This window comes from Schistocerca piceifrons, chromosome 6, assembly GCF_021461385.2.
Source record: "Schistocerca piceifrons isolate TAMUIC-IGC-003096 chromosome 6, iqSchPice1.1, whole genome shotgun sequence".
NCBI lineage: Eukaryota > Metazoa > Arthropoda > Insecta > Orthoptera > Acrididae > Schistocerca > Schistocerca piceifrons.
In genome coordinates, this window is record NC_060143.1 from 129,763,124 (window position 1) to 129,788,630 (window position 25,507).

The following is a 25,507-nucleotide window of genomic DNA, read 5'->3' on the forward strand; positions in this document are numbered from 1 at the left end:
GGAACAGGTCAAATCCTTGTAGGCTCCCATATTTTACTTTATAGAGACCAGAATTTTTATTTGACTAATCAACTACCATTTGTTTTCTGTTAGTCAAATAGAATTTCGGTTATAGTAGTGCTGCGTCAGTTATTCTATAATTTTCGTATGTCTTGATTAGAATGGTGTATAATTTGGTGTCAATGACCTTGCTTAGCTTTGTTCTTAACTAGTCAATAGCATTACAGTGGTAACGATGGTTCACTCGGCTACATGCGTGGATGACATCGTAGAACTTTCCCTTGTGTTTATAGTTTATTAATTTCAAGCTTTATTCTATACATATTTTTTTTATCAGTATGGTAAGCGCATCGTGTAGTAGTATTTAAGGGATAAATCATAATATATCAGGCGACTATAATTTTGATAAATTAAAATATATCCATAATTAAGGGGATTTTCCGCCTTCGTAATTACGCTCAAGTAAACATTAAACAGTGGGTCTGTATACCCAATGTCATAGATAACATTGATCGTCAGGTTTTGGGTAATGTGTTGGCGCCCCTGTTTTTCGCGTTCCGTGGCTACAGAAGGGGTGTATTTTTCCCGCAGTTTTAATGTTAGGTGTAATGTGTGTTGTTTTCATTCGTACGTTTGATCGTGTGATTGTGTAAAAACAATATACGTATCGCATATTGTTCCCTTTAGCTAGATGTTGACAAAACACAGTGTGGAAGTGAAGATGATACCGAGTGAAATTGGTGTTTATGATTAAATAACAGTTCTCTGACATCTATTAGTATACAGTTGAAGGAAAGATAAGACTGCATGTTGTATTTGAGGTAATGCCATATTTGAGGTGACATTAGATTCATTTGAAGCTTAACATTTTGCGTTAGTTGCGTGTTTTGCAGATGATCGTTCATTAGCAATCGTTTATGACCCATATATATTGATGTTCGGCAAACACGAGGTATAAACAAACTTGAAATTGGGATAAAACTGATCTCGCAGCAAATGGGTGTTAATTTCATTGGTGTCAGACTTCAAGTGTTTTACGTCAGTAAATGTAAAAACAAATGACGCTAGAAAACTCTTAACTTTCGTTTGTATTGTGAATTAGTCTTGGTTGTCAACAACATACCTATTAATTAATGTAAAATTATTAAAGGTACCATTTGTTAGTGATGTTTTGTTAGTGTTTATTACACGTGCATAGTAATCCAGACTTTGGTGTACTCCAAAAAGCTATGGAAAACAGTACTCCGTTTCTGAACCCGAATTTATAAATTTAACATTCGACGCATCACGATCTTTTATCGTGTATTCAGCTCGTACAGAGCTGCTGCTACAACGCCCACGCATATAGTGTTTAGTGTTGTGTTTTATGACAACAAATTTCATTGTTTTTCCTGTTCCGCATAGCCATTTATTTGGTCAGTCGTTCTTTGCGTTTGTTATTTACATCACATTTCTCTTATGTTGGAGTTTGCTGGATTGTAGAAAAAGCTAGGTTAATTATGTATCTTATGATATTGACATAAACGTAAAATGATTTTTTAAGAAAACAGCATACACAAAGATGACAATTTAATAGTTAAATGGATGTCGCATAATAGCCCTAAAACCATGAGGACATAGGCCCTAGTTAGATATTTGTGTAACACCCTTGGTACCCTTCACCCATAAATGTGACAGATCTAACTAGGAAGTATACAACCTTGAGTTGAGGTAGTGACTGAGTGTGGAGGAGGATGAGAGTGGGTTTCGTGTTTCTGATGTACTTAACAATCTATGGCAAATTTGAGTTTAAAGAATGCCAGTTACATGCTCATATTATTGCACAATTTCTGTCCAAATACTTCTTTGAGGAAGCAAGTTTAGTTTAAACTACCATACATAGAAACATAATAGGTATACAAAAATAGTTAACTATCCACTAAATACAGTACACACCAACTGGTGGTCAGGCACATAACTAGGCGGAAGATCAGGTAGTATGTAGGGCCAATCAGTAAAGTCCTTTGTCAATGTTAGTTACATCATACACAGCTGTTACTGTTGCCTGGTGGAGTGAGATCTAACAAAATACTCTGCCACTGTTGCCTCCCAATGCTAGTACTTGGTGGATAGCAGTCTACCGTCTTATACACAATTCCATTCTGGAATTTTCTGTTGTATGTGTAGTAGCTGCGTGGTTTTGTTCAGTCTGTTTGGAAGTAGTTCCATACAGTTAACTGCAATGCTTGCACTGTTATCACATCCTGTTTTATAACTTTTTGTTTCTCTTGTATTCTTAACATTTTCAGCTTTGAGTATACAAACTTGATATAAGCTACACTATTGTACAGTTGTCACTTTTTTCTAACCATAATATTTCATGTTAAATAGGCTCATCATTATTCTGATTCATCACTAGTTGTGCTGTTCTGTATAGTAGTTAGTATCAGATTATATCATTAATGAGGGACGTCAGATTATGATTTATTCACTAACTTTTACATTCTGTGAAACCGGAGTCCCTCCTGGTGAATAAAATAATCATACAACTTATGGGAATGCAACTGCATGGCATCTTTGCCAGTTGTAAAAGATGTCACCTGGCTACAATCCTATAAATTGTTTAGATCTTGTGAAATCTTCTCATCATCATCTGGGGAAGCAATATGAAAGACATATTTTCAAGAAACAGCATATGAGAGACTAGTGCTACCTATTCTACACCATTGCTGTGTTGTATGTTTCTTTCCAAGCAGACGCAGAACCTATCAAAGAAACCTTGCAAACGAGATTAGTGAGTTATGTGCAGGGGAAATTATTTTTTTCCTCATTCTGTAGGTGAATGATTGAGAGTTAGGATTGTCTGATTTTGGTGGATACTGGTATAATGTAGCTACCAAGTGTTCTCTGTTGCCATACTGTTATGTTCTGTCCCCCTAGTTGTCTGATTTTTATGTTTTTATGTTCTGTTATGTAATTTCATACATGAGAGTGTAGAAAGAAAGACTAAATTTTAATGTTTGTTGGTGGACTTTGTTGTTTGCCACTTAAGTTTTCTGTGTTGTTGTTTTTATAGGTTGTGGATGGTGTTCTAAGGAAAAAGGATGCCACATGATATAGTGTACCCTCAGGGCTGCCGGCCAGTCACTGATGACCTTGGTCCGGATGAACTTATTAGAAGGCTCAAAGTAAGTTTTAATGAGTATATCAGTACATTTGATTGTATGGGTAAGTTTATTTAATTTAGTGTGACATATCTTTCCTTGGAAATGGATACTGGAGGAGGATTAAGATTATGGTTTAATTTCCAATCAACATAAAGTTTATTAAAGATAGGTCAGAAGCTTGGGACTGGAAAAGGATTGGGAAGGAAATAAGTTACGTCTGTTCCAAAGGGATCATTTCAACATTCATTTTAATCTAAGTCTGAATGATGGTGTGGAGCAATGAACACACTTCAGCCCAGTGAGAGTTCAGGCCTTTAATCACTGTGTTACCTCACTTTGTGTAGGCCTGTAAGGAGAGTTGCAGGAGTACAAAAAGTAGTATTAGCTAATGCTGGTGTTCAGAAATAAAATAGTGGACAGCAAAACCAAATTTTTTTTTTTCCTGTATCCATTTGTTTGCCTGCTTTCCTAGTAATTTCCTTTATGCATTTATTCATTGTTCACTAAGCAGCCCTCTCTTGTGATGTTTTTGCATGAAAAGTCCCAAGCCTCACTGTCACAAATAAAAAGTAATAATAGATCATTGGTTATAAGCTTTCTTCTCACTGCAATGGAAGCTTAGTTTGAAAATTGTGTTTACAGCAGCTAACCTAAATACAAAAACTTTTAAGGCGGTTCAGTGACTACATTATTAACTTGTACTCCTTTAAATATAAGCATCTGTTATGTACTTAAAAAATTGCCTTTAACTGTAATGTTGGTTTCAACATTGCATGCCTTCATTGAATGTTCACATTTGAAGTGTTATGCCCTTGCCTTCTCCCAACTTTCGAATTAAAATAACTGTGGCATTGTAATTGATTTCCAGGCCTACTTTCAAATTAGGTATATTAGGTTCTTCAGTTCAGTGTCGAGATATAATTGCACTAAAGGCACAGAGGAAGATGTGAATTTGTAATAGAGGCATAGCAACATAGTTGTGGTCATGGAATAATCTGCAAATATATGTGTGTGTGTGTGTGTGTGTGTGTTGCATTGAATGATACATTTTGAAAGATCCAGTTTACAATGATTAACTATTTCCCAGTTTATCAAACTGAAATATTCCAAGTATGAATGGCCTTAAGAAGATCGTACATTATATATAAGCCAAGTGAAGTAATTCATTTGTAGGACACTGGCCTCAGATTCAGGAAAATGTAGGCTCATACTCTGACTATCCTTGTTTAGGTATCTGTGGTTTTCCTAAATCACATCCAGCAAATGCTTGGGTGATTAATATAGATTGGTATACTTTTTTTTTTTTTTTTTAAAAAAAAAAGGTGATAAATCATGTATTATTCTAAAAAAACATCATTACTATTACACAAATAAATTTATACTGTCCTGTGCATCCCCAGGGAATGAAGTGAAAATTTCCTTTGGGGCAGCAGTGAATAGATTGCTTTGACCAACTTTTTTCAGTTCTAACATTTTCAGTACTCCGATGATACCTGATGGAGGCAATTTCAAAGATGCATATAGTTTTAGTGAATAAACCACCTTTATTAGGACCTTGCCTAGTATGGCAGTGCGGGTCTCCTGCATCGTTCCCCTATGCTTTGTCAAGAAACATGGGACTTCATTTCCATTCCATTACTATGGATAGGAGATTCATGGGGCAGTGGAATTTTGTCTTTTCTCACTCTATTCTTGTGAAATAGAATGATTGCTGCAATGTCTAAATTTTGAGAAAATATTTTCTTTCTCAGACATTCTGTGAATAAATTCCTTTTGTGTAATTTCATCCGGTTTCCACCATTTCTATTGAAACATTTTCACTTCCAGGCCCTTACTCTTTCTTCATATCTCAAATGGCTTCCTATACTTCAACTAGCATTACTTCCAGAATTTTATTGTTATCATTATGAACTGTCTGTGCTTCCAATGCATCTCTTGAACTGTTCTAGTATTTAAGGAGATCTTGGAAACTCAGTACAATTTCTCTGTTTGTTACCGCCGTAACTTGATGGAAATGTGATGTCTACCCAACACAAGGTTGTTTTCTTTTCTCCATACTTTTATTGATTTCAGTTGTTTGTCTCACATAGTGAATTTTCTTTTCATCTTTTGATATCCTCATCAATGCATATTTCAATAGTTTTGTTTCATTCAGCAAATGTGAAGATCACATTGTATTTGCTTGAAATTCTCACTGCCTTTTTAATAGCCACCTTATTCAATTTGATATTTACTCTCATTGTACCTGTTAAAATTATAGAGAGTTATATTAGAGTACTCTCTTTGAAATTCTGAAGGTATCATGGGTAAAATACCGGGAGCAAAAGGCTGTTTTCCAGTTGTACAGAAACCAGATGGCAGTTACAAGAGTCAGGGGCCATGGAAGGGAAGCAGTGGTTGAGGAGGCAGTGAGACAGGATTGTTATTCAATCTGTACGTTGAGCAAACAATAAAGGAAACCAAAGAAAAATTTGGAGTGGGAATTGAAAGTTCAGCAAGAAGAAATAAAACGTTTGAGGTCTGTCAATGACATTGTAATTCTGTCAGAGGCAGCAAAGGACTTGCAAGAGCAGTTGAATGGAATGGATGTCATCTTGAAAGGAAGCTATAAGATGAACATCAACACAAGCAAAACAAAGGTAATGGAATGTAGCCAAATTAAATCAAGTGATGCTGAGAAAATTAGATTAGGAAACTAGACACTAAAAGCAGTAGACAAGTTTTTCTATTTAGGCAGCAAAGTAAGTGATGATGACCGAAGCAAAGAGGAAATAAAATGTAGACTGGCAATGCCAAGAAAAGTTTTTCTGAAGAAGAGGAATTTGTTAACAATAAACACAGATTTAAGTGTTTGGAATACTTTTCTGATGGTATTTGCTGGAGTGTAACTGGATATTAAAGTGAAACATGGACGATAAACAGTTTAGACAAGAAGAGAAGCTTTTGAAGTTTGGTGAGACAGAAGAACACAAGAGATCGGATGGGTTGATAGTGTAATGAAGAGATACTGAACAGAACAGGGGAGACAAGACATTTCTCGCACAACTAGACTAAAAGAAGATGTTGGTTAATTGGACACATTCTAAGACGTAAAGGGATCACCACTTTAGTATTGGAGGGGGGGGGTTAAAACTTGTAGAGTAAGCAGATTCAGAAGGATTTCGGTTGCAGTAGTTATTCAGAGATGACAAGGCTTGCACAGGGTAGAGTAGCATGGAGAGCTGCATCATACCAGTCTTCGGACTGAACACCACAACATCATATTAGAAGAACCAAGGGGCGTAAAAACAAGGAAATAGTATATTGAGTACCAAATGTGGAAATAAGACAAAGAGGGTTTTCTCTCTTTTCAAATCAGTTTTGGGTCCGTAGTGTGTTGGTGCAATACCGTCCTCCTCCTCCCCCTCCCCCCCTCTCCCCGCCAACCCACAGGGAAAGAGATCTCGATTGTGATGATCTATATTGTAGCCCAAGGTCTAGGTCATGTTGGAAGTTGATAACTTCTATTATTTTCAAGGTATTATGTTTACAACCTGGAGTTTAAACCTCTGCTTGCATGACACTCCTCCAAGCAGTAGTCAGTTTATTCCATTTTTTACATGGAACATACTATCAGTGGTCATCAAAGCAGCATTGATGTATTCTAAGAGCTGTTCCAGTGTTCTTGGCATTGGGATTACATGAACATGGTCTGCTCAGTCCATCGAAGCAGAAGTTAGTCACTTAGTAGCGATGAACGTTGTCGCTCTAATGAGTGGGTGCCCCATGTTGTTGGAGGATGAAATTCTTGGAATCAGCAGTCAGGTGTGGAAACAGCTACTACTCCAACATATCAAGGTAAGAAGTAGCTATCACAGTCTTCTCACAGATGAGGAATGGCCCTTACAGCTTCGTCAGTGACATTGCACGGAGAACATTAACCTTTAGTAACTCTTGTTGATGTTCCACAGTTTCATGAGAATTTTCAGTGTCCCACACTCTACAGTGTGGTGAACAACCTTTCCACATAAATGGAAGGTTGCTTTGTTGCTGAATATCAGTGTGGAGGTGATATATTAATCCCCTTGTTTTGTCACCATTTTCTCAAGGTACTACACTCGTAATGCCAGCATACTCGGTGAGTTTACGGTTCTGCGTATGCACCAGTAATATTTGTACATTTAATACTTTGAAAAATATAGAACATTGAAAATTAATCAATCCTTTACAGTAGCCTTGCAGATGAGATTATGAGTGTTTTGGTGCATATTGCGCCCATATATCGAACATAAACAATGAAAAATATGAGAAGGGTCCACTACGTAATTTCTACCCTATTTAGTAGTCCATTGTTATAGTTGTGACATTTTGCAAATTAACTTTAAAAATTTCATTAGAAGATATAATATTGATAATGTGTTGCCTATTCGCATTTGTTTTGGGATCCTTGGCTGAAGTTTGTTTGTTTGATATTTTAGATGTTTTCGCTGCATGAATGGCTGCCATTGTCAGAGATTCAGCCTCCATTCCTGGTGACAGATACAGCAATAGAGATTGAATCTTTGACAATGCCAGTCATTTGTGCTGGTGAAACATCAGAAAAATTGTTAAACGAAAGGCGACAGAGCATCCTGGGTCAAAGCCAACAGGTAATAGATCAATAACCTCTCACCATCTTGCCAAACTTCTCTCAAGCTTTTCTGAGTGCCCTGCTGGTAAGTGTGTTGCCCATGGAAAGTGCAGTTAGAATCCTGCTCTGGCACTCAGTTTTAATCTTCCAGGAAGTTTCGGAACCATGTACATTGTTTGTTCTTTGTACAATGTTGGTGTCATATGCACCTAATGAATGAGTCAGTTCTGTGACTGCTGTCACACTTCGCTCCTTCTGGGCCATTTGGTAGTCATATTTTGCTTGTTACATGTTTATAAATTTGTATACCAAGTGTAGGCCACAGTGGTGCATAATTGCTAATGGTTTATTTCAGGTATTACATACAGCAGTGCCAGTCTAAATTCATCACCTACCCATGACACAAATGAGATTCATTGCCTAGGCTCCATATTAGACCCAGTCCTATTTCTCTTCTATGTTAATGACTTACCATCAAATATCAGCTACCCATCAGTTCTGTTTGCAGATGATACTTGTGTCTTAGATGAAAATCAGGATTCGGGAAAAATTCCCAAATCTGTGATCAGTACCTTAGAATCTTGGCTTCAGCTAAATGGGTTGAATCTAAACATATCTAAACCCACATGATGCAATTCAAAACCAAACAGTCAAAATGTGAGCAGGTTAAGATTGTTCTCAACAACCAAGATATAGAAGGAGCAAATTCTTAGGTTTTAATATAGATAAAAGTTTAAGCTGGCAGGCACACATTGAATACCTAGCAAACAAACTGAGCAGCTTTGCATTTGCAATGCAAATTTTATCAACTGCGGCTGACACTGACACATAGAAAGTAGCATATACAAGCTACATTGAATCCATTATTAGGTACGGTATTGAAACTTCCTGGCAGGTTAAAACTGTGTGCTGGACCGAGACTCGAACTCGGGACCTTTGCCTTTCACGGGCGTGTGCTCTAGGAGGTAGGAGGCGAGGTACTGGCAGAAGTAAAGCTGTGAGGACGGGGCGTGAGTCGTACTTGGGTAGCTCAGTTGGTAGAGCACTTGCCCGCGAAAGGCAAAGGTCCCTAGTTCGAGTCTCGGTCCGGCACACAGTTTTAACCTGCCAGGAAGTTTCATATCAGTGCACACTCCGCTGCAGAGTGAAAATCTCATTCAGGTACAGTATAGTTTTTGGAGGCAACTCGACAAACATAGTGCGGATGCTAAAAATGCAGAAAAAAAATCACTCGAAATATTTGCACCGCAAATCATAAAAAATCACGTCGTCCCTTGTTTAGAAAACTTAAAATATTAACTCTGCCATCCCTATACGTATGAGATTATTATATTTTTGTACATCATACATGAATTATATGAGGGAAACCATTTTGTCCATTCACATGGTACTAGAAACGAAGAAAATTTCATGCTCCCCACCTACTGCGTCCAACTGTGTGCCCAGGGACCTCAGTGCATGGGAATGAAAATTAGTGATAAATTAAAAGGGAACAATTTAATACAGATGAATTTAGAGCCACTTAAAAGAAAGCTATATGAGGCACTGACATGGAAATGGTACTACTCAGGATGCAGTGTGTTACGTATCCCAAGAAATAACCTTAGTGTTATATTTGATTTTAGTACTATTATTTATTAGTGTAATAATCATTGCAACATATCAGCATGTTAGCGGAAATTTTCTGGAGAGAAATTTCAGATGGCCACTGCTTGAAATGGTTTGAAAAATAATGGTGGTATGCAAAAAAAAAATTAATGCTTCAAGAAATTTTACTTGTGGGTATTATGTATACTCATGTTCAGTAGTGCTGTGAGCTAGTGTGAAAGAATGATCTTTTTACCTGTCACGGTTCAGATGCTTTACGAACAAACTGATCACTAATCCAAAGGTCTCGTGTTTGATTGCCAGACAGACCTATGATTTTTATGTGTCACTTACCACTTCTTTTACCTCCAGCAGTGTTTGTTGATGTGTAAAATGGTGAATTGCACAGTGCTTCATAATCCGCATTATATTGTAGGTTCCCCTATAATTGGCTGTGCGAGTTCGAAGGTTGGAGGAAGGGAATAGCTTACCACCTCCAATTGGACAGTGTCTTGTAAACCACAGTAGTGCTCAAAAAATAAATAAAAAATAAAAAAAAGTCTACATATTGATAACTGCTTTACTTACCAGCAATCACTTGAACTGTTGTCTTCTCTTGAAATTCAGTGTGATAGGGGCCTGTGTTTCTTAGTTCAGAAATTTTGTGACACAGATTTATTTCATAATTATTATTTTGCAGACATTGGCGCATACATTGCAAGCAATGGACCAAGATGAGGGCATGTATCAACAGTACATTCCATTGGCATTACATCTGGCTGATGACTACTTTTTGCATCACCCAAGCCGAGATGTCCAGTTACTCATTGCTTGCTGTATTGCAGATGTCCTCAGGGTATATGCACCAGAGGCTCCATACAAGGATCCAGAGCAGGTTAAGGTGTGTATTCTTTTTTTGGTAAATTCTCACTTTCTATCCTGTAGATATGCTCTTGAAACCAGTTCTATTTTACTCTTCTTTCGTAGTGCTGCCATTGATATTCTTTTTTTGGGTACCTTTTATCTATTATTTGCTAATTTTCTCATTCACTGCTCATTGTTTGTTAGTCGGCATACATGTCACCAATGTTTCACTACAGTTTTTATTCAGAAAAATAAAAATTTATCAGACTCAAGAACATACAAGAAAAAAATGTATCCAAGTGACTGCAAAAATTGTTGATAACAGTCACAATATGAATTTCTTGTGTGAAATTTTAAAAGTAAATCTGTTATACAAAGTATGCCTAATACAATTTTTCATTACTGACAGTGGTCAGAACACCACACCATCTCTGACATAATCATACAGTGATGACTCTAGAGTTATTATCTTCTAGTTTTATGACCAGTGAAGATATGAGACTTTGCTTTGTTCTTGGCATCTGAAATTATTTTGATTTCTTACTTTTTCATGCTTTGTATTTCTGATGAAACTTAGGAACATGTTATGGCACATTCAGATAAGCTTTTGGAGCTGTACTGCATCAGTGACTAACGGGGTCTAGAGAGTAATTGAGATTCTGTGGCATATGGCTTGGATTTCAGTCCCACAGATTTCACTATGATTCAATTTTCTCATGGATTTTTGAGAGTTGCTTCAAACTGCATAGGCAGATTGACATTTGAGTTCTCAACTTCATTTACAATGAATATAAAAGAATACAAAAATACAATTGCTGCATGTTCTTATTGTTAGTAAATACAATGTTCACTTCATGATTACCACATTGTCTGTTACAATATAACTAAAACTTGGTTATTGATGTTAATATTATGAGGATTGACTGAAAAGTTATGCCTCCACCTTCGTAACTCTTCAACAGTTGGCAGCATTGGTATTTGTCAGGTACTGACTTGTTCCGTAGCTTCTTCTCTACAGCTCCAGTCGGCAGGAAGTCTTAGCAGTGAATGGTTGTGTGGTTACAGTGTAAAGTATGGAACCCTGCGCTGATGGTTGGTCAATGCGATTTAAGCAACGTGCAGTCATTAAATTCTTGACAGCAGAAGGTGTCACCCCAAAGGAGGTTCATCAGAAAATGAAAGTGGTTTATGGTGATTGTGTTGATGTGAATACTGTGCGTCATTGGGTGAGTAAGTTTAAAGATGTTGAGGCGGAAACATCTGACCTGCATGACACACAAAGAGTTGGGCGTCCTGTGACAGCAGCCAATGAGTTTCTGAAGCAAAATATTGACAGATTGATTCAGGACAATCGTCATATCACTCGGAGAAAAATTGCAAGCACAATCAGCATTTCACAGGAACATGTGGGTCACATTACTGCTTTGCTTGGCTATCGGAAGGTATGTGCACAATGGGTTCACTGGGTGCTGACTCCTGAAATGAAAGCACACAGACTTGAAATTTGCCAGGAACTCCTCTCGCATCACGAGAATGAAAGTGGTGCCTTTCTCCATCCAGTTGTGACAGGAGACGAAATGTGGGTACACCATTAAGACCCGGAGATGAAACGTTAGTATATGGAATATCGACACAAAGACTCGCCCCAGAAAAAGAAATTCAAGACGCAGCCCTCAGCTGGAAAAATCATGGCTACAGTGTTCTGGAATGCAGGTGGTGTTATCCATGTTGATTTCCTTGATTGTGGAACAACAATAAATTCAGATCGTTACATCACAACGCTGCGAACTCTGAAACAACGGCTAACAAGCGTCTGAAAGGGAAAGGGAAGGGGCTGAATCTCACCACCGTACGGCATCCTCCATACAGTCCAGATTTAGCACCGTCTGACTTCCATCTGTTCCCGATAATGAAATATGATCTGCGGGGACATCATACCCTTCTGATGAAGACATTGAGAGAACTGTGACTGTGGTTGCGGAAACAGTGTCAACTTCTTCCGTGATGGCTTCAGTAAACTTGTTCATCGTTGGCAGAAATTTATCCAATTGGCTGGTGACTATGTGGAAAAGTGAATATTGGTAATTACAGACCACATTCTAAGGATTATTACTGCATTTGGTTTATTAAAATATTCCCATCCAAACCCAATTAATGAAGGTGGAGGCATTACTTTTCATTCAGCCCTCGTAGTTTTGAGTTGTATTTATGTCTATTTTGTGCTGAATGTGTTATTTGTGCTGCTGGGTTAAGTTTAGCCTGTTTATACAGTTTCACCATTTTTTATTTCAGATATTTTATTCTGGTAATTGTGTATGAACTTTCTGTCTGCTCTTGAGTTTGTCATCAACTCACTTACCGTTGAACATTTATTTTAAATTTCTTCATTGTGAAACTATTGTACAGAGTTCTGTTGTGATATTATGGTTTCAAATATGTCATACCTTTGTGTTTTTGTCTTGTTTATGTGTGAACTGCATTTAATTTTCGTATCATTTTTTGTACACAACCAAAGCATTGCTGTGTAATACAATTTTAAGAGTACTTTTAGGAAGAGTAGGAAATGAATATACACACTGAAGGCCATAACATGTTGTCTTCTGTTATTTTCAGACAATCTTCTTATTCCTTATAAAGCAGTTGTCAGGATTGAAAGATCCAAAAGATCCTGCTTTCAAGCGCTATTTTTATCTTTTGGAGAATTTGGCATACGTCAAGTCATTTAACATGTGTTTTGAGTTGGATGACTGCCAAGAAATATTTTGTAAACTTTTCTCACTTATGTTCAGAATTGTCAAGTAAGTACCAAGTCATTTAGAATGTAAGGATCAAAATAAATTTTGTTATATCTCTTTGTAGTGTTTAGGCCTATTTGGCTGTATTGTTGAGTTCCATACATTTTAAGAAACAGCAGAATACTATGTTTTGAATTAGTAAGTAGTATTTTATGTATATTAGCATAACTTCGTGTATTTTCTGTTGCGAAATATACAGTAATTAGTCACATCTTTACATATAAACAGAATTATTCAGCTTGCAACATAAATTTCACATTAATATAACTGAAATTAAATATAAACTTTTCTTACGAATATTAAGAACAACTAAAGTATTAAATTTTATCAATATTTTTTTATTTTGAAACTTATATAGTTCAAAAATGCTTGTATTATATCAGGATGATTTTCTCTTGTAGTGATGAACACTCTGGTAAAGTGAAGAGCTTTATGCTGGATGTACTATGTCCACTTATTACTGAGTCAGATTTGGTCTCTAATGAGCTCCTGAATATTATACTTATGAACATTGTGGAACCAAATAAGACTCAACGAAAGAACGCATACCTTTTGGCTAAGGAGTTGGTAATTAAATGTAGTGATACACTGGAACCATACATTCAGACTGTAAGTTTAAAGGCCGCATTGTTTGTTACTACTTGATAGTTATATTTGTAAGTGTTGATACATATTTTTAAGTAAAAATAAATAATGTACCGTCTGTGACTAAGGTTTGATGTAACATTCTACCTTCAGTTTTTTTGTTAGGAGACTGACTGATGTATTGTGAATGATATTTCAGTGAAGTTAGATTACCTGTTACTTGATATCCCCGAACTTCTGACTCGTTGCTGTCTAGACTTTTTAATCTGAAACAGTAAATCGTGAACTTCAGAAAAATAGTTTTCTGTCCACTAGTGATGAAGTAATAAAACCTTCAAACACACCCCCCCCCCCCCCCCCCCCCCCCCCAAAACCCCCAAATTGAGTATTTCCTGGGAACGTGAAGACCAAGACAGGGTGGTGCCGTCATTGTGTTTATGCCCGAGAAACAGGAAGAGCCCTAACATGCTGCATGTCTGTAAGTCAGTGCTCTGCGTTATGCTTTGCAAACACTGACTGGCATTTCTTTGACTCTACTACTCACAAACTTCAAAACATTTGTTCACAGTGTAATACGTATGAATGCATGTTTAATTTGAATAGAACACATTAATTTTAATTCTGAAATGTCATTTTTATATAAAAATTTAGTACAGTATGCATTTTTTGCAAATGTCTTCTTGTTTGCACACATGGTGGGCGACATGTTTCTTCCAGCATCTTTTTAAAACCAACTCCTATAAACAAATTGGTTATTCTATTTGGGATATATTGGCCTAATAACATATTTTCCGTATCACAAATAGGATATTTATTTTGTGCACTTTGCTTCTACAAACTTACCACACAAAACATGAAGTATTAAGATTATGGATGCCCAAAAATAACTGTCTAAAATATCCTGTAACCTCAGGGCAATAAGTATTTTCAAAGGCATCCTACTTTTAATGGTTATTTGAACATGGGCAGCTTCAGTTAATAGAGGAGAGAAAAAAATTAGACTCGGGGACACAAGATTTGTCAAATATTCAATAGTATTCTGGATTGAGCCCCACACTGTGAAATAAACTTCCATTTCATTCTATTAAGCTGTATCTGCTAAGGGATGTCAAATTAAACACCTTTCAGCCATCTAGTTTCCAAACTTATTTTATTTAGCTACCAGTTTTAGCATTTTACATCATCCTCTTCAGGCCTCTGACCGATGTGTAGGAAAATTCATTGTCAGTTCTGATCAAAACAGCTGGCAGCATTACTCGTATTAGTAGATTTTTGCTATAGCGATCACTTCAACCATCATCTACCAGCTCTGAGTCTGAGTCGGCAGATGTTGGTTGAAGTGATCACTATAGCAAAAATCTACAAATATCAGTATTGTTGGCCCCTGTTTTGATCAGAACCGAGTTAGAATCTTCCTGCTCGTCATTCAGGGGTCTGAAGATGGCATAGTAAAACGCTGAAACTGGTAGCCAAATAAAATAAGTTTGGAAACTAGATGACTGAAAGGTGTTTAATTTGACATGCAGTATAGAACAGCTGAGTCCTGCAACTATCAGAGACTTGATGTATCTGCTAATGATGAGATCTGCCAGTGAAGTAAACTGACTATAAGTGGAATAGTTGCATGTTATGACTCTTTCATTTGACATGTTGTGTTTGGATATATGTTAGGCAGACTTTGTGATATGTCTGAATTAACTAATTTTTTAATGTATATATATTGTCACAGTATGTGTGCTACCACTCTCAAATGGATCTGGGTAATTATGTTTCAGGTCATTCCATATCAACCCACCGAGGCCTCTCTGCAAGACCATGAAGGGTTTAGCTGAAATTTTATGTGAACATTCGCACATGTCTCCAATGAACATTGGTAAAGTTTAACGACTGCCAAAGCAACACAGGCCAGGATATACTCCTTTGATTCCATGCGCGGCTGTGCAGAGCGAGCATGTATTTCTGGTGACTTCAAACTGTTATCTTGGGCAATAATTTGTTGTAAAGAATGAAATATGGCTATCTTGTACAACTTTTGTTGTCTTAAGAATAATAATGAAACGAATCTTAAGAGCCACATTCAGCTGGAAAATTTTTGGCAGAATTTCCCGAAAAAATTAGTGTCCAAAAAACTTCAAATTTGGCTAAGGCATGATGAATGTGAAACTTGGCATGTAGTAATCTAACAACACAAGGGTCGTAAATATAAAATTTTGTTTATTATGTACCCCTTTAGAGCACTGAACAAATTAATTGAAAAATTCGTAAAAAGGTCAAAAATGCGGTATGTTCGACCTGATTTTGCAACAAAATATGTTCTACAAAACTTTCCAAACTGAGCCTATTAGAAAGGCCATGGTTTTAACTGCAAAGACAAAAAAATACTTGAGTATCCATCGTGGGCTGACAATGCTAGATAATTTGAATCGGAGCTGGCACGGAAATCATGTCATGGAAAAAAATGTAGACTTCGGATCCCTATATATCATAGAGTAAACAAATGCTGAACACAAAATTCATACACAGTAGCTTGGTAGCATAGGGATGTGGAACACAAAATTTCATTCACCTACTATTATCCAGTAGTCTACAGATTTGGTGGCAAGACGAATTTTTTTTTTTTGAAAATACGATGTATTGGAAACTTTTGTAAATACTGTCTTCTGTCAACATTTCAAAACCAGTCTCCTTTGGAAAAATGTGTTGTCAAATTTGTAAACTATTAAACTATTGAAAATAGTAGGTGAATGAAATTTTGTATTCCACATCCTTGTGCTACTGAGCTGTTGCATATAAGTTTCACACTCAGCATTTGTTTTCTCTGTGAGCTCTATTGCATTTTTTCCTTGCCATGATTTCTGCTCCCAACTTTGACTGCACTGGATAATCAAATGCATTTTTTTCTTTGCGGTTAAAACCACGATACTTCTAATGAGGCCACTTTGGAAAGTTTTGTAGAACATAATTTTTTGCAAAATCAGGTGAAAACATCGCATTTTTTACCTTTTTACAAAATCTTCAACTTCTGCACTTAATTTATTTAGCATTGGAAAGTGGTATGTAAATTACATTTTATATTTGAGGATCTTGTGTGGTTAGCTTGCTGCATGCCAAGTGTCGCATTCGTCATACCGTTAGTACCTGAGACGTAAGAGGCCAGACTTTGAACTTTTATCGGCTTCTGATTTTTTAGGTTATTATGCCTAAAATTTTCTGGCTGAATATAGCTCATAAAATTATTTTTATTTTTATTCTTAAGAGAACACACAAATTTCTTTCAACGAAATATTGCCTGCGATATAACAGCTGAAAGTTGCCAGAAATTCATGCTCACTCTGTGCAAAGTTGCGTATGAAGTCAAACAAGTGACTATATCTTGGCCAGTATTGCTTCAATAAATGTTAAACTGTCTCAGTGTTCATTGAAGACATTTGCGAATGTTCACATAAAATTTCACTGAAATCGGTAATGGTCGAGCAGGAAAATGTTCCCAAATTAGGCAATTTGACAAGGAATGGCCCTTACATTTGCAATAAATGCTATAATATATTAATACACTTGCAATAAATGCTATAATATATTAAGCGATTAAATTCACACTCCTTATTGTCCCATGTATCACACAATCTTTCTGGTAAGAGAGAACTTACGATGGATTACTCTTGCATAAAATATTTTGTTTCTCAACATTGTTGATATTGCTTTGTTCTTAAGGTTCCAGCAAAAGTGAAGATGCTTCTTTTGGGGTTATTTCCTTTTCTAAAATTTGTGCACTATCCATGATGACCATTTCATCAGCAAAATGTTAAGCTGTAAATCTTATTTCCTTTCTTTTAGGCATCACTGATTTTGTATCATACTGATAGGTCATTGCAGATGTAGTCATTTTGATGTAAATAACTTGTATGTATTGTATTTCTCTTAATTGCAGTTTTTCAACCATGTGCTCATTCTGGGGAAAGAAGAAAAGCAGTTGGAGATTTGTGGAAAAGTTTATGATCTCATATATGAACTGAACCATATATGCCCGAGTGTGTTACTTGCAGTACTCCCACAGTTGGAGTGCAAGCTGAAAAGCAGTCAGGAGTCTGAACGGTTAGGTGCTGTTTCTCTGTTAGCACGGATGTTCAGCGAGCGTGACTCAAATCTTGCACGTCACCATACTCAACTCTGGAGGGCATTCCTTGGGAGGTATACTCTCTACTTCTTGTCTCATCCAAATTAATTTTAAGTGCATATTTACTAAACTTCAGTTACATGGAGTTGCCTTTTGTCTCTTGTAGTTAACCTTATATTTAGAAAGAGTATGTACTTTTTCGTTTTTATGAACACGAAGCGCTAGTTAGTGGTAATGAAACAATTTCCAGACAAATAATGTCATAAATTATAAGGAAAGTACATTACTCCAGATGAGATCCTACTCCCTTTTTTCCCCAAGTAGTGGGTTCATTAATGAAAGGCAGAAAATTACTTTTGTAATACAATTGGATAGATAGAAAAACCTACTCACCAAGTGGCGGCAGGAGAGAACACGTAAAAAGTTAAGAAAATGTGCAAGCTTTCAGAGTTGTAGGCTCCTCCTTCTGGCATAAGGGTTGAAGTGCAAGGAAGAGAGATGAAAGAAAAGGAGTGGTGAGACTTTGGGAACAAGTAAAGTTACGCAAAAGTTGACCAGAACCCCAGGTCAGGGGAGACTTACTGGATGGGATGAGTGGGAAAGATTGATTGTTGGGGACTCAACAATCAGTCTTTCCTTCTCATCCCATTTGTTAAGTTACCCCTGACCTGGAGCTGCGCAATTTTCCAGAACTGTATATGTTCGCTACATCTCGCCAGTTCTTTTCTTTCATCCCTCTTCCTCAGCCTTCAGCCCTTATGCCAGAAAACAGAGCCACTGCCTCCGAAAACTTGCACAGTTTCTTAACTTTTACATGTGTTTCTCCTGCCGCAATTTGGTGAGTAGATTTTTTATCTATCCAATTGTATTTTCAAAAACTGATTATTTTTGTAGAAAATGAGTTTTGGCATTTAGGATCAACGTTCTGATTTGCTGTGTGAAGTAATTTCCTTGCAATATGGCGACTCTCTCTGACACACAACTTGTTTAGTGCTACCTACTGCAGCCATATTGCTTATAGGAATTATTGTACATTTGAAATGTCATTTGCCATAAACTACAGGAGATGTTTTGTGTGTTGGCAAGACAACTGAACTGTATCTCTGCTTTGGCTAATGATGTCTATTGTTGATATTCTCTGCACCCTTCCTGCCCCTCTGTCCTAGCTTGTTTCTGTTACAGTCTCACGATTAAAATTTATTTACTTACTATTTTCCCTTTTAGCCCATCTTATTTTCTGACTCGACACACTCTCTCTCTCTCTCTCTCTCTCTCTCTCTCTCTCTCTCTCTCTCACACACACACACACACACTCACTCACTCTCTCTCTCTCCCCCCCCCCCCCCCTCCCTCCTCCCTCCCCCCCTCTCCCTCTCTCTTTCCCACCCTCTTCCACCCCACCTCTCCTCTACGGTGTATGCTTCATCACCACTAGCTTACGTATTCTCTGTTGTTGATAATTTCTGTATAATTTTTTGCGTACGATTTTCCTTTGAGTTTTTGAAATCCCACATGCTAATGCTGATTTTATTCTCTTCCTGTATGGTTGGCTCTTCTTTGCCCTAAGGTAAAGTATACTCTTCTGCTTAATTCCTAAGGCCACATCCTATGCAAGCATCAGAAGTGACCAACAGCAATCGAGACCCGAATATGTTACACTCCAGAACAAGCAGCAGCATTGTGCAGTACGGTCAGGTGTCTTGTGTGCAAGCAACGATCTCCTGCTACAAGGTGGCTCTAGAGCTGACCAGCCGTTTCTATAAAATGGTGCCCGTAAACTAGAGAATGCTGGAGCTTGAGAGTAAGGCAACAAAATTAGCTTTACTTAGGAAAATGAGGTGATAAAAGAGTGATGTACTTTACCGTATTTACTCGAATCTAAGCCGCACCTGAAAAATGAGACTCGAAATCAAGGGGAAAAAAAAAAAAAAAAAAAATCCCGAATCTAAGCCGCACCTGAAATTTGAGACTCGAAATTCAAGGTGAGAGAAAAGTTTTAGGCCGCATCTCCAAATCGAAACAAAGTTGGTCCATTGTAATATGAGAGACAATTTAGGTCGAATGAATGACAATACAGCTACAGTAGTTTGTTTCGAGTTGTAAGCTTAGCAGTTAAGCTTTACCAGGTAGCCATTGCTATGCATCAGGCGTTCCGTCCGTATTTATACGGGTACCCTTCCTTTTTCTCGTGCTTTGTCTGGTTTGTATTGATTGTTTATTTTTCTTTGAACTGATACGCGCCGTTTTCTTTGTTATAGGTGTTTACGTCACTCTAAGCTGAAAATTCATTACTGTACTGTGACATGCATTGTTTGTCGCATTCTGATGGTGCGTGTTTACGGCCTGTCGCCGCTCGCGGCATGTATTGCTTTTGTGCGCGCTACCGCCGTTTTTTTTTGTTTTTTTTTTTTTCCTTTTTTTTTAAAAAAAAAGAAGTCTCGTTAGCGAAACAATGGCGAGAGACTGCTATTTGTTGTTACGTACACTGCTGCTTTCTTTGATAATGATCAACAAGAACCAAATAATAGACTGCGTATGATAGAAGATGTTCTGAACGAGAGTTCAGCGAAAATTTTTCTCCGTTTGAGTATCTTTGCAGGCACCTCTTTAGTACATTACATTCTGCACAGAAATTAGAGTCATCTTAGATTTAAAAATCTAGTCAATTGCTGTGCTTAATTTCTGACTGTATCACTATTAGGCATAAGAATAATACGAATATAAACATGACACGATATGTATGTTCTTCCACGTTTGCTGTTTGTCTCACTCTAGTTTCGTTGTTTATTAGGCAGACAGGATTTAAATGAGATAGCAGCAAACACGAAACAATACAAGGCAAAATGTTTATATTCTTATTATTCTTATGGTGAAGAGAATACTGCATGTGATTCACAATTCATAAAAGTTCCTATTAGCAACCATCTCTTCTCACAGGTAGGAAAAAATTCAGAACGTAGAGTTGGCCATATTGACAAACATCCCAAACAGTCTTGCCAGTTGGATTTTTTGTAGTACATTGAAATGCTGCTACATTCAAAGATGAACAATACAGAATTTGTATTTACTTCGTTGGATAATGTATGAAAATGCAGTGGTTGAAACTCGGGGTGGAGAAAAAACTCGTCTCCCACCTTTTTTTTCTTTAATTTATTTACTGATGCAGAGGATTTGGTGCCAGTATTTATCTTTGTGCCTACAAAACATGCCTGTGTAGCACTACATATATTCGACGGTAGAAGTTAGTTGTGGCGGCACACACCAACATTTTTCAGAACTTCCGCTTGCTTTGCACTTGATTCTAAGCCGCAGGCGGTTTTTTGGATTACAAAAACTGGAAAAAAGTGCGGCTTAGATTCGAGTAAATACGGTAAATTCACAAAGGGAAGAATATTCATGGAGAAGTTCACAATTTGCATCATCAGATGTGAAGATCACCAAACATGTTCTTCCCAGTCCCTAGAGTGGAAACACCTTTTCACCACCAACCCTAACAATTGGACTCAACCAAGACCATTGTTGAACACTGCCTAACTCAGTTCACTCCTCCATCCAACTATGAGCCACCTCCACTGCTCCCAAATCACCCCCTGTTAACTTTCCAGAATTTCTGAACATGGAAGCGTGCCTCACCATCATTTCTCAATGTGCAAACTAACCTTACATCCGCAGAAAGAACTGCAATTCACCACCTAAAAACTGATCTCAATCTTATAATCCTACCTGTTGACAAAGGCTTTGAAACCACAAAGTTTACTGGACAGAAGAACTCCGCAAGCTGTCAGATTCATCCACCAACAAACCCTGCCATATAGTGGCCCCATTCCAGAAATCAATCAGGATCTCCAGTCTCCCCTCAAATCCGTATGCCCATTTCAGAACCTCCTGCCAGAGTCAATCTCTCTCCTCACCCCAACCTCTCGCTGCACTCCTACCTTCTACATGTTTCCTAAAGTCCACAAACTTGCAACCATTCGGGATGCCCCATTGTGGCCGGTTACGTGCTGCCACTGAGAGAATCTGTGCTCTCATAGAACACCACCTTCAGCCTATTACCCGCAGCCAACCTTCCTATACAAAAGATATCAACCATTTCCTCCAACTCTCCACAGTTCCTGTTCCTTTACAACATGTTGCCATGCTCATCACTATTGATGCCACCTCCCTTTATACTAACATCCCTAATGCCAATGGCCTTATCACTTTTGCACACTACCTTTCTCAATACTCCACATATTCCAAACCAACAACCTCCTTCCTAGTTGCTATGACCAATTATATTCTCACCTACAATTACTTTTACTTTGAAGGCATTACCAACAAACAAATACGGAGTACGGCCATGGGCACCCACAGGGCACCATCCTGTGCCAACCTATTCATGGGCCATCGAGAGGAATCCTTCCTAAACGCCCAGAATCCCAAACCCGTCACCTCATTCAAATTCATTGATGACATTTTTTTGATCTGGATCGAGGGTGAGGACACCCTATCCACATTCCTCTAGAACCTCAACACCTTCTTCCCCATTCACTTCACCTCCTCCCGCTCAACCCAACAAGCCTCCTTCGTTGATGCTGGCTTCCACCTCAAAGATGGCTACATCAATACCTCCATCCAAATCAAATCTACCAGCCACCAGCAATACCTCCACTTTGACAGCTGCCACCCACTCCATACCAAGAAGGCCCTTCGATACAGCCTAGCCCCCCCGTGCCAGTCACATCTGTAGGGTGGTCTCTGTCGAAATATACTGAGGGTGTCAGACCATGCCTTATCTCTCCAGTCACACACCACCTCCCATGTTCCACCGGTCATCCACAGAGGAGCATTTCCTTCACACCTCAGTACCACTCAGGACTGGAGCAACTAAATCACATTCTCCTCCCTGGTTTCAACTACCTCTCGTCATGCCCTGAAATGAGGAATGTCCTACCCAATACCCTTCCCACAGTGGTATTCCACTGTTAACCATGAATTACCAGGAACAAGTTCAGTAGTCGTACATGAAAAATTAATTTTGCATCCAACAAATGTGATGGGACCAGTCAGTAGTTCCTCTTGAGCAACAACATTAGGAACAAAACTAAAAGTGTCCACTGTCTTGTACACTGGAAGTCTGCTCCTTCTTCTATATCCTCTTCTACGGTACGGCATGGCTGTGTGTTCCGTGCGGCTGCCTCGAGTCGACTGAGCATGCTGCTGCATCAGTAAGACAGCGCCAGCGCGTCTTATCGCGACGTCACTTCCGCTGATAAGTTTGATTTTCAAGCAACACGGGCCTAGTAATACTAGGGCCCGTGTTGCGCTCTCTCACACACACTCCACAGCGCTCTCACTCGCACACTCAAGGTCACGCGTCTGGCAGTCACGTGACTTACAGAGCAGCATTATGCTAAGTCACACTTTTAGTTTTGTTCCTAATGTTGTTGCTCAAGAGGAACTACTGACTGGTCCCATCACATTTGTTGGATGCAAAATTAATTTTTCATGTACGACTACTGAACTTGTTCCTGGTAATTCATGGTTAACAGTTGCCTTAGTGCGTGGTAGTGATAAAGCACTTGAAGGATTGGAATCTTATTATGACAGAGATATTATAGCCTATCGCACGATCCCTGCTCCCAACCCTTTGACTCATCGCTCAGATCTCTGTAATAGACCTAGATGCAAGACCTGTCCCATACATCCTCCCACCACCACCTACTCCAGTCTGGTCACAAACATCACATATCCTATCAAAGGCGGGGCTATCTATTAAACCAGTCATGTGATCTACAACCTAAGCTGTAACCACCGTTCTGCATTCTACTTGGGTATGGCAACCAACAAGCTGCCTGTTTGCATGAATGGCCGCTGACAAACTGTGGCCAAGAAACAACTGGACCACCTGTTGCTCAGCACACCACCCAACCCAACATTCTTCATTTCAGTGTCTGCTTCACAACCTGTGCTATTTGAATCCTTCCCACCATCATCAGCTTTTCTGGATTGCGCAGGTGGGAACTCTCCCTGCAACATATCCTACATTCCTGTAATGCTCCTGGCCCCTAGTTTTGTTAATCATTGTCCTTACCATTCTAGCCTCTACCTGTTCCGATGCCAGCACTACACAGCCTTTTGTGGCACCAATGCACTGCTAGTCTTTTTATGTCTCTCCATTTTCGCTACCACCCTACTTCCTCCCTGCTCCCTCCGCCCTCCGTGTAACTTTCTGACTGCAGCTAGCTACCCTACCGACTCTCCAACTCATCCCTCTGTGCTCCCACAAGCAGCAGAGTACTGTCCCCCACCCCTACCTGCTATCCTTCCCCCTCCCTCCCCCAGCCACCACATTACCCCTACCACCCAGTTGCCTCTCCCATCATGCACTGCTGCTAACAATCTGGCCTCAGCAGCCAGTGACTGCTTGCGTGCGAGCGCACGCTCGCGTGGGTGTGTGGGTGCAGGTGCGCATGCGCGTGCATTTTCGAAAAATGGCTTGTTGGCCGAAAAGTTCACATTTTGATAGTCTTTTTGTCTGCCTGTCTGCGACCCAACTTCATTATATGGTGAGTAGCCACTATCCTTTTCATGATACTGTTACATGCCTTCCAGGACTTTCCGTTGTTTGGTTTAGACACATTCTTCAAACATACGTGAATGAGCAGACAGACATTCAATTATCTCATCAGTAAATTAAAGAGTGGATGTTACCAACATGATGACGAACTTAGCAGCTGATAGGTACGGAAGAATGACTGACTGCAGTAAAAATGGAGGAACGAGTGATATTCCAGAGGAGGTGTCCTTGGTGTGATGGTAGAATCATAGGCTAATAATCAGAATCGTTTTTGGTACTGGGTTCGGTCCTGGCTACTTCTTATGTTTTAACTGATGTGGTTACAATCCTGTCTCCAATTTTGTGTAGTTAGTTTTATCTGTACTGTTTACAGTGCATCTCGAAGTACATTTTTAAGATTTTGCCAAAGTACTTGATCCTTAAACGTATATATACCTATCCCAGTATATCACATATATTAAATTCCTAATGAAACACAATGAACAACTATGAAATTTTACTGATATTTGGTTGTTGGGAACATAATTCATCAGAAATCAATGTTAAGGCCAAATGTTTCTGTTAATCAAAACAGTGTGCATAAGTAAAGCATTCAAAGTTTGTGAAAAGCAAGTCAAAAGTTTAATGCACTGATTTGCCTAAAAGTAATGAGTGAAATATGTTCGAGAAACACATGATACACCTCATTTTCTGTATATGAATTCAAGCCTCTTTCAGAGGCTTGTGAAATGTTTCTGTGATCAATTTTATTTCTTTTAGACAAATCATTGCACAAGATATTGGACTGATTTTTTAAAATATATTTTTTGATTTTTGAGTTTAATTTAGAAACCAGATGAACTTTTTGACATTTCATTCACATAGATAGCAGCAGTTATTCATGAAATATTTTAATTTTTCCTCAGATCAGTAATTAGGTTTTTCTTAATTATGCTGATTACTTTCAAGCAGTTAAATATTTTCCTGTAAAAGTAGACTTCACATTGGTCACTGTGATTCCCTATTTGCCTATTATTCACACTTAATTTTGCTATGAAAATTTGGACAAAAACTCATTGTGTAATTTACAGGGAGTCTGGTTTTGCTCCGCAGAAACATTTGACAAAAACATATTGATTGTTATTCATTGACAAAATGTGTCCTTTTTGTGTGCCGTTGTATCCAAAAAACCTCATTTTGATATCTTTAACTGTTTATGAAAAGAAGATGATTTTTATGACCACTTGATTCCCGATGCATAGGAAA

The 25,507-nt window shown here is 38.2% G+C and overlaps 1 protein-coding gene across 2 annotated transcripts in view; it reads left to right on the top strand.

Moving 5' to 3' along the window:
* Nucleotides 1-545: 545 nt before the first annotated feature.
* The window catches only part of LOC124802483 (sister chromatid cohesion protein PDS5 homolog B-B), a 176,942-nt gene continuing 151,980 nt past the window's right edge, over nucleotides 546-25,507 (top strand). Inside the window, exons 1-6 of one of the 2 annotated variants that reach the window (XM_047263293.1) lie at nucleotides 546-821; nucleotides 3,056-3,167; nucleotides 10,043-10,243; nucleotides 12,820-13,004; nucleotides 13,403-13,610; nucleotides 17,515-17,774. In XM_047263293.1, coding sequence (XP_047119249.1) covers nucleotides 3,084-3,167; nucleotides 10,043-10,243; nucleotides 12,820-13,004; nucleotides 13,403-13,610; nucleotides 17,515-17,774 — 938 coding nt within the window. In that variant the 5' untranslated portion in view covers nucleotides 546-821; nucleotides 3,056-3,083. The remainder of the gene's footprint in view (nucleotides 822-3,055; nucleotides 3,168-10,042; nucleotides 10,244-12,819; nucleotides 13,005-13,402; nucleotides 13,611-17,514; nucleotides 17,775-25,507) is intronic. The other variant, XM_047263292.1, reaches the window with a different exon arrangement.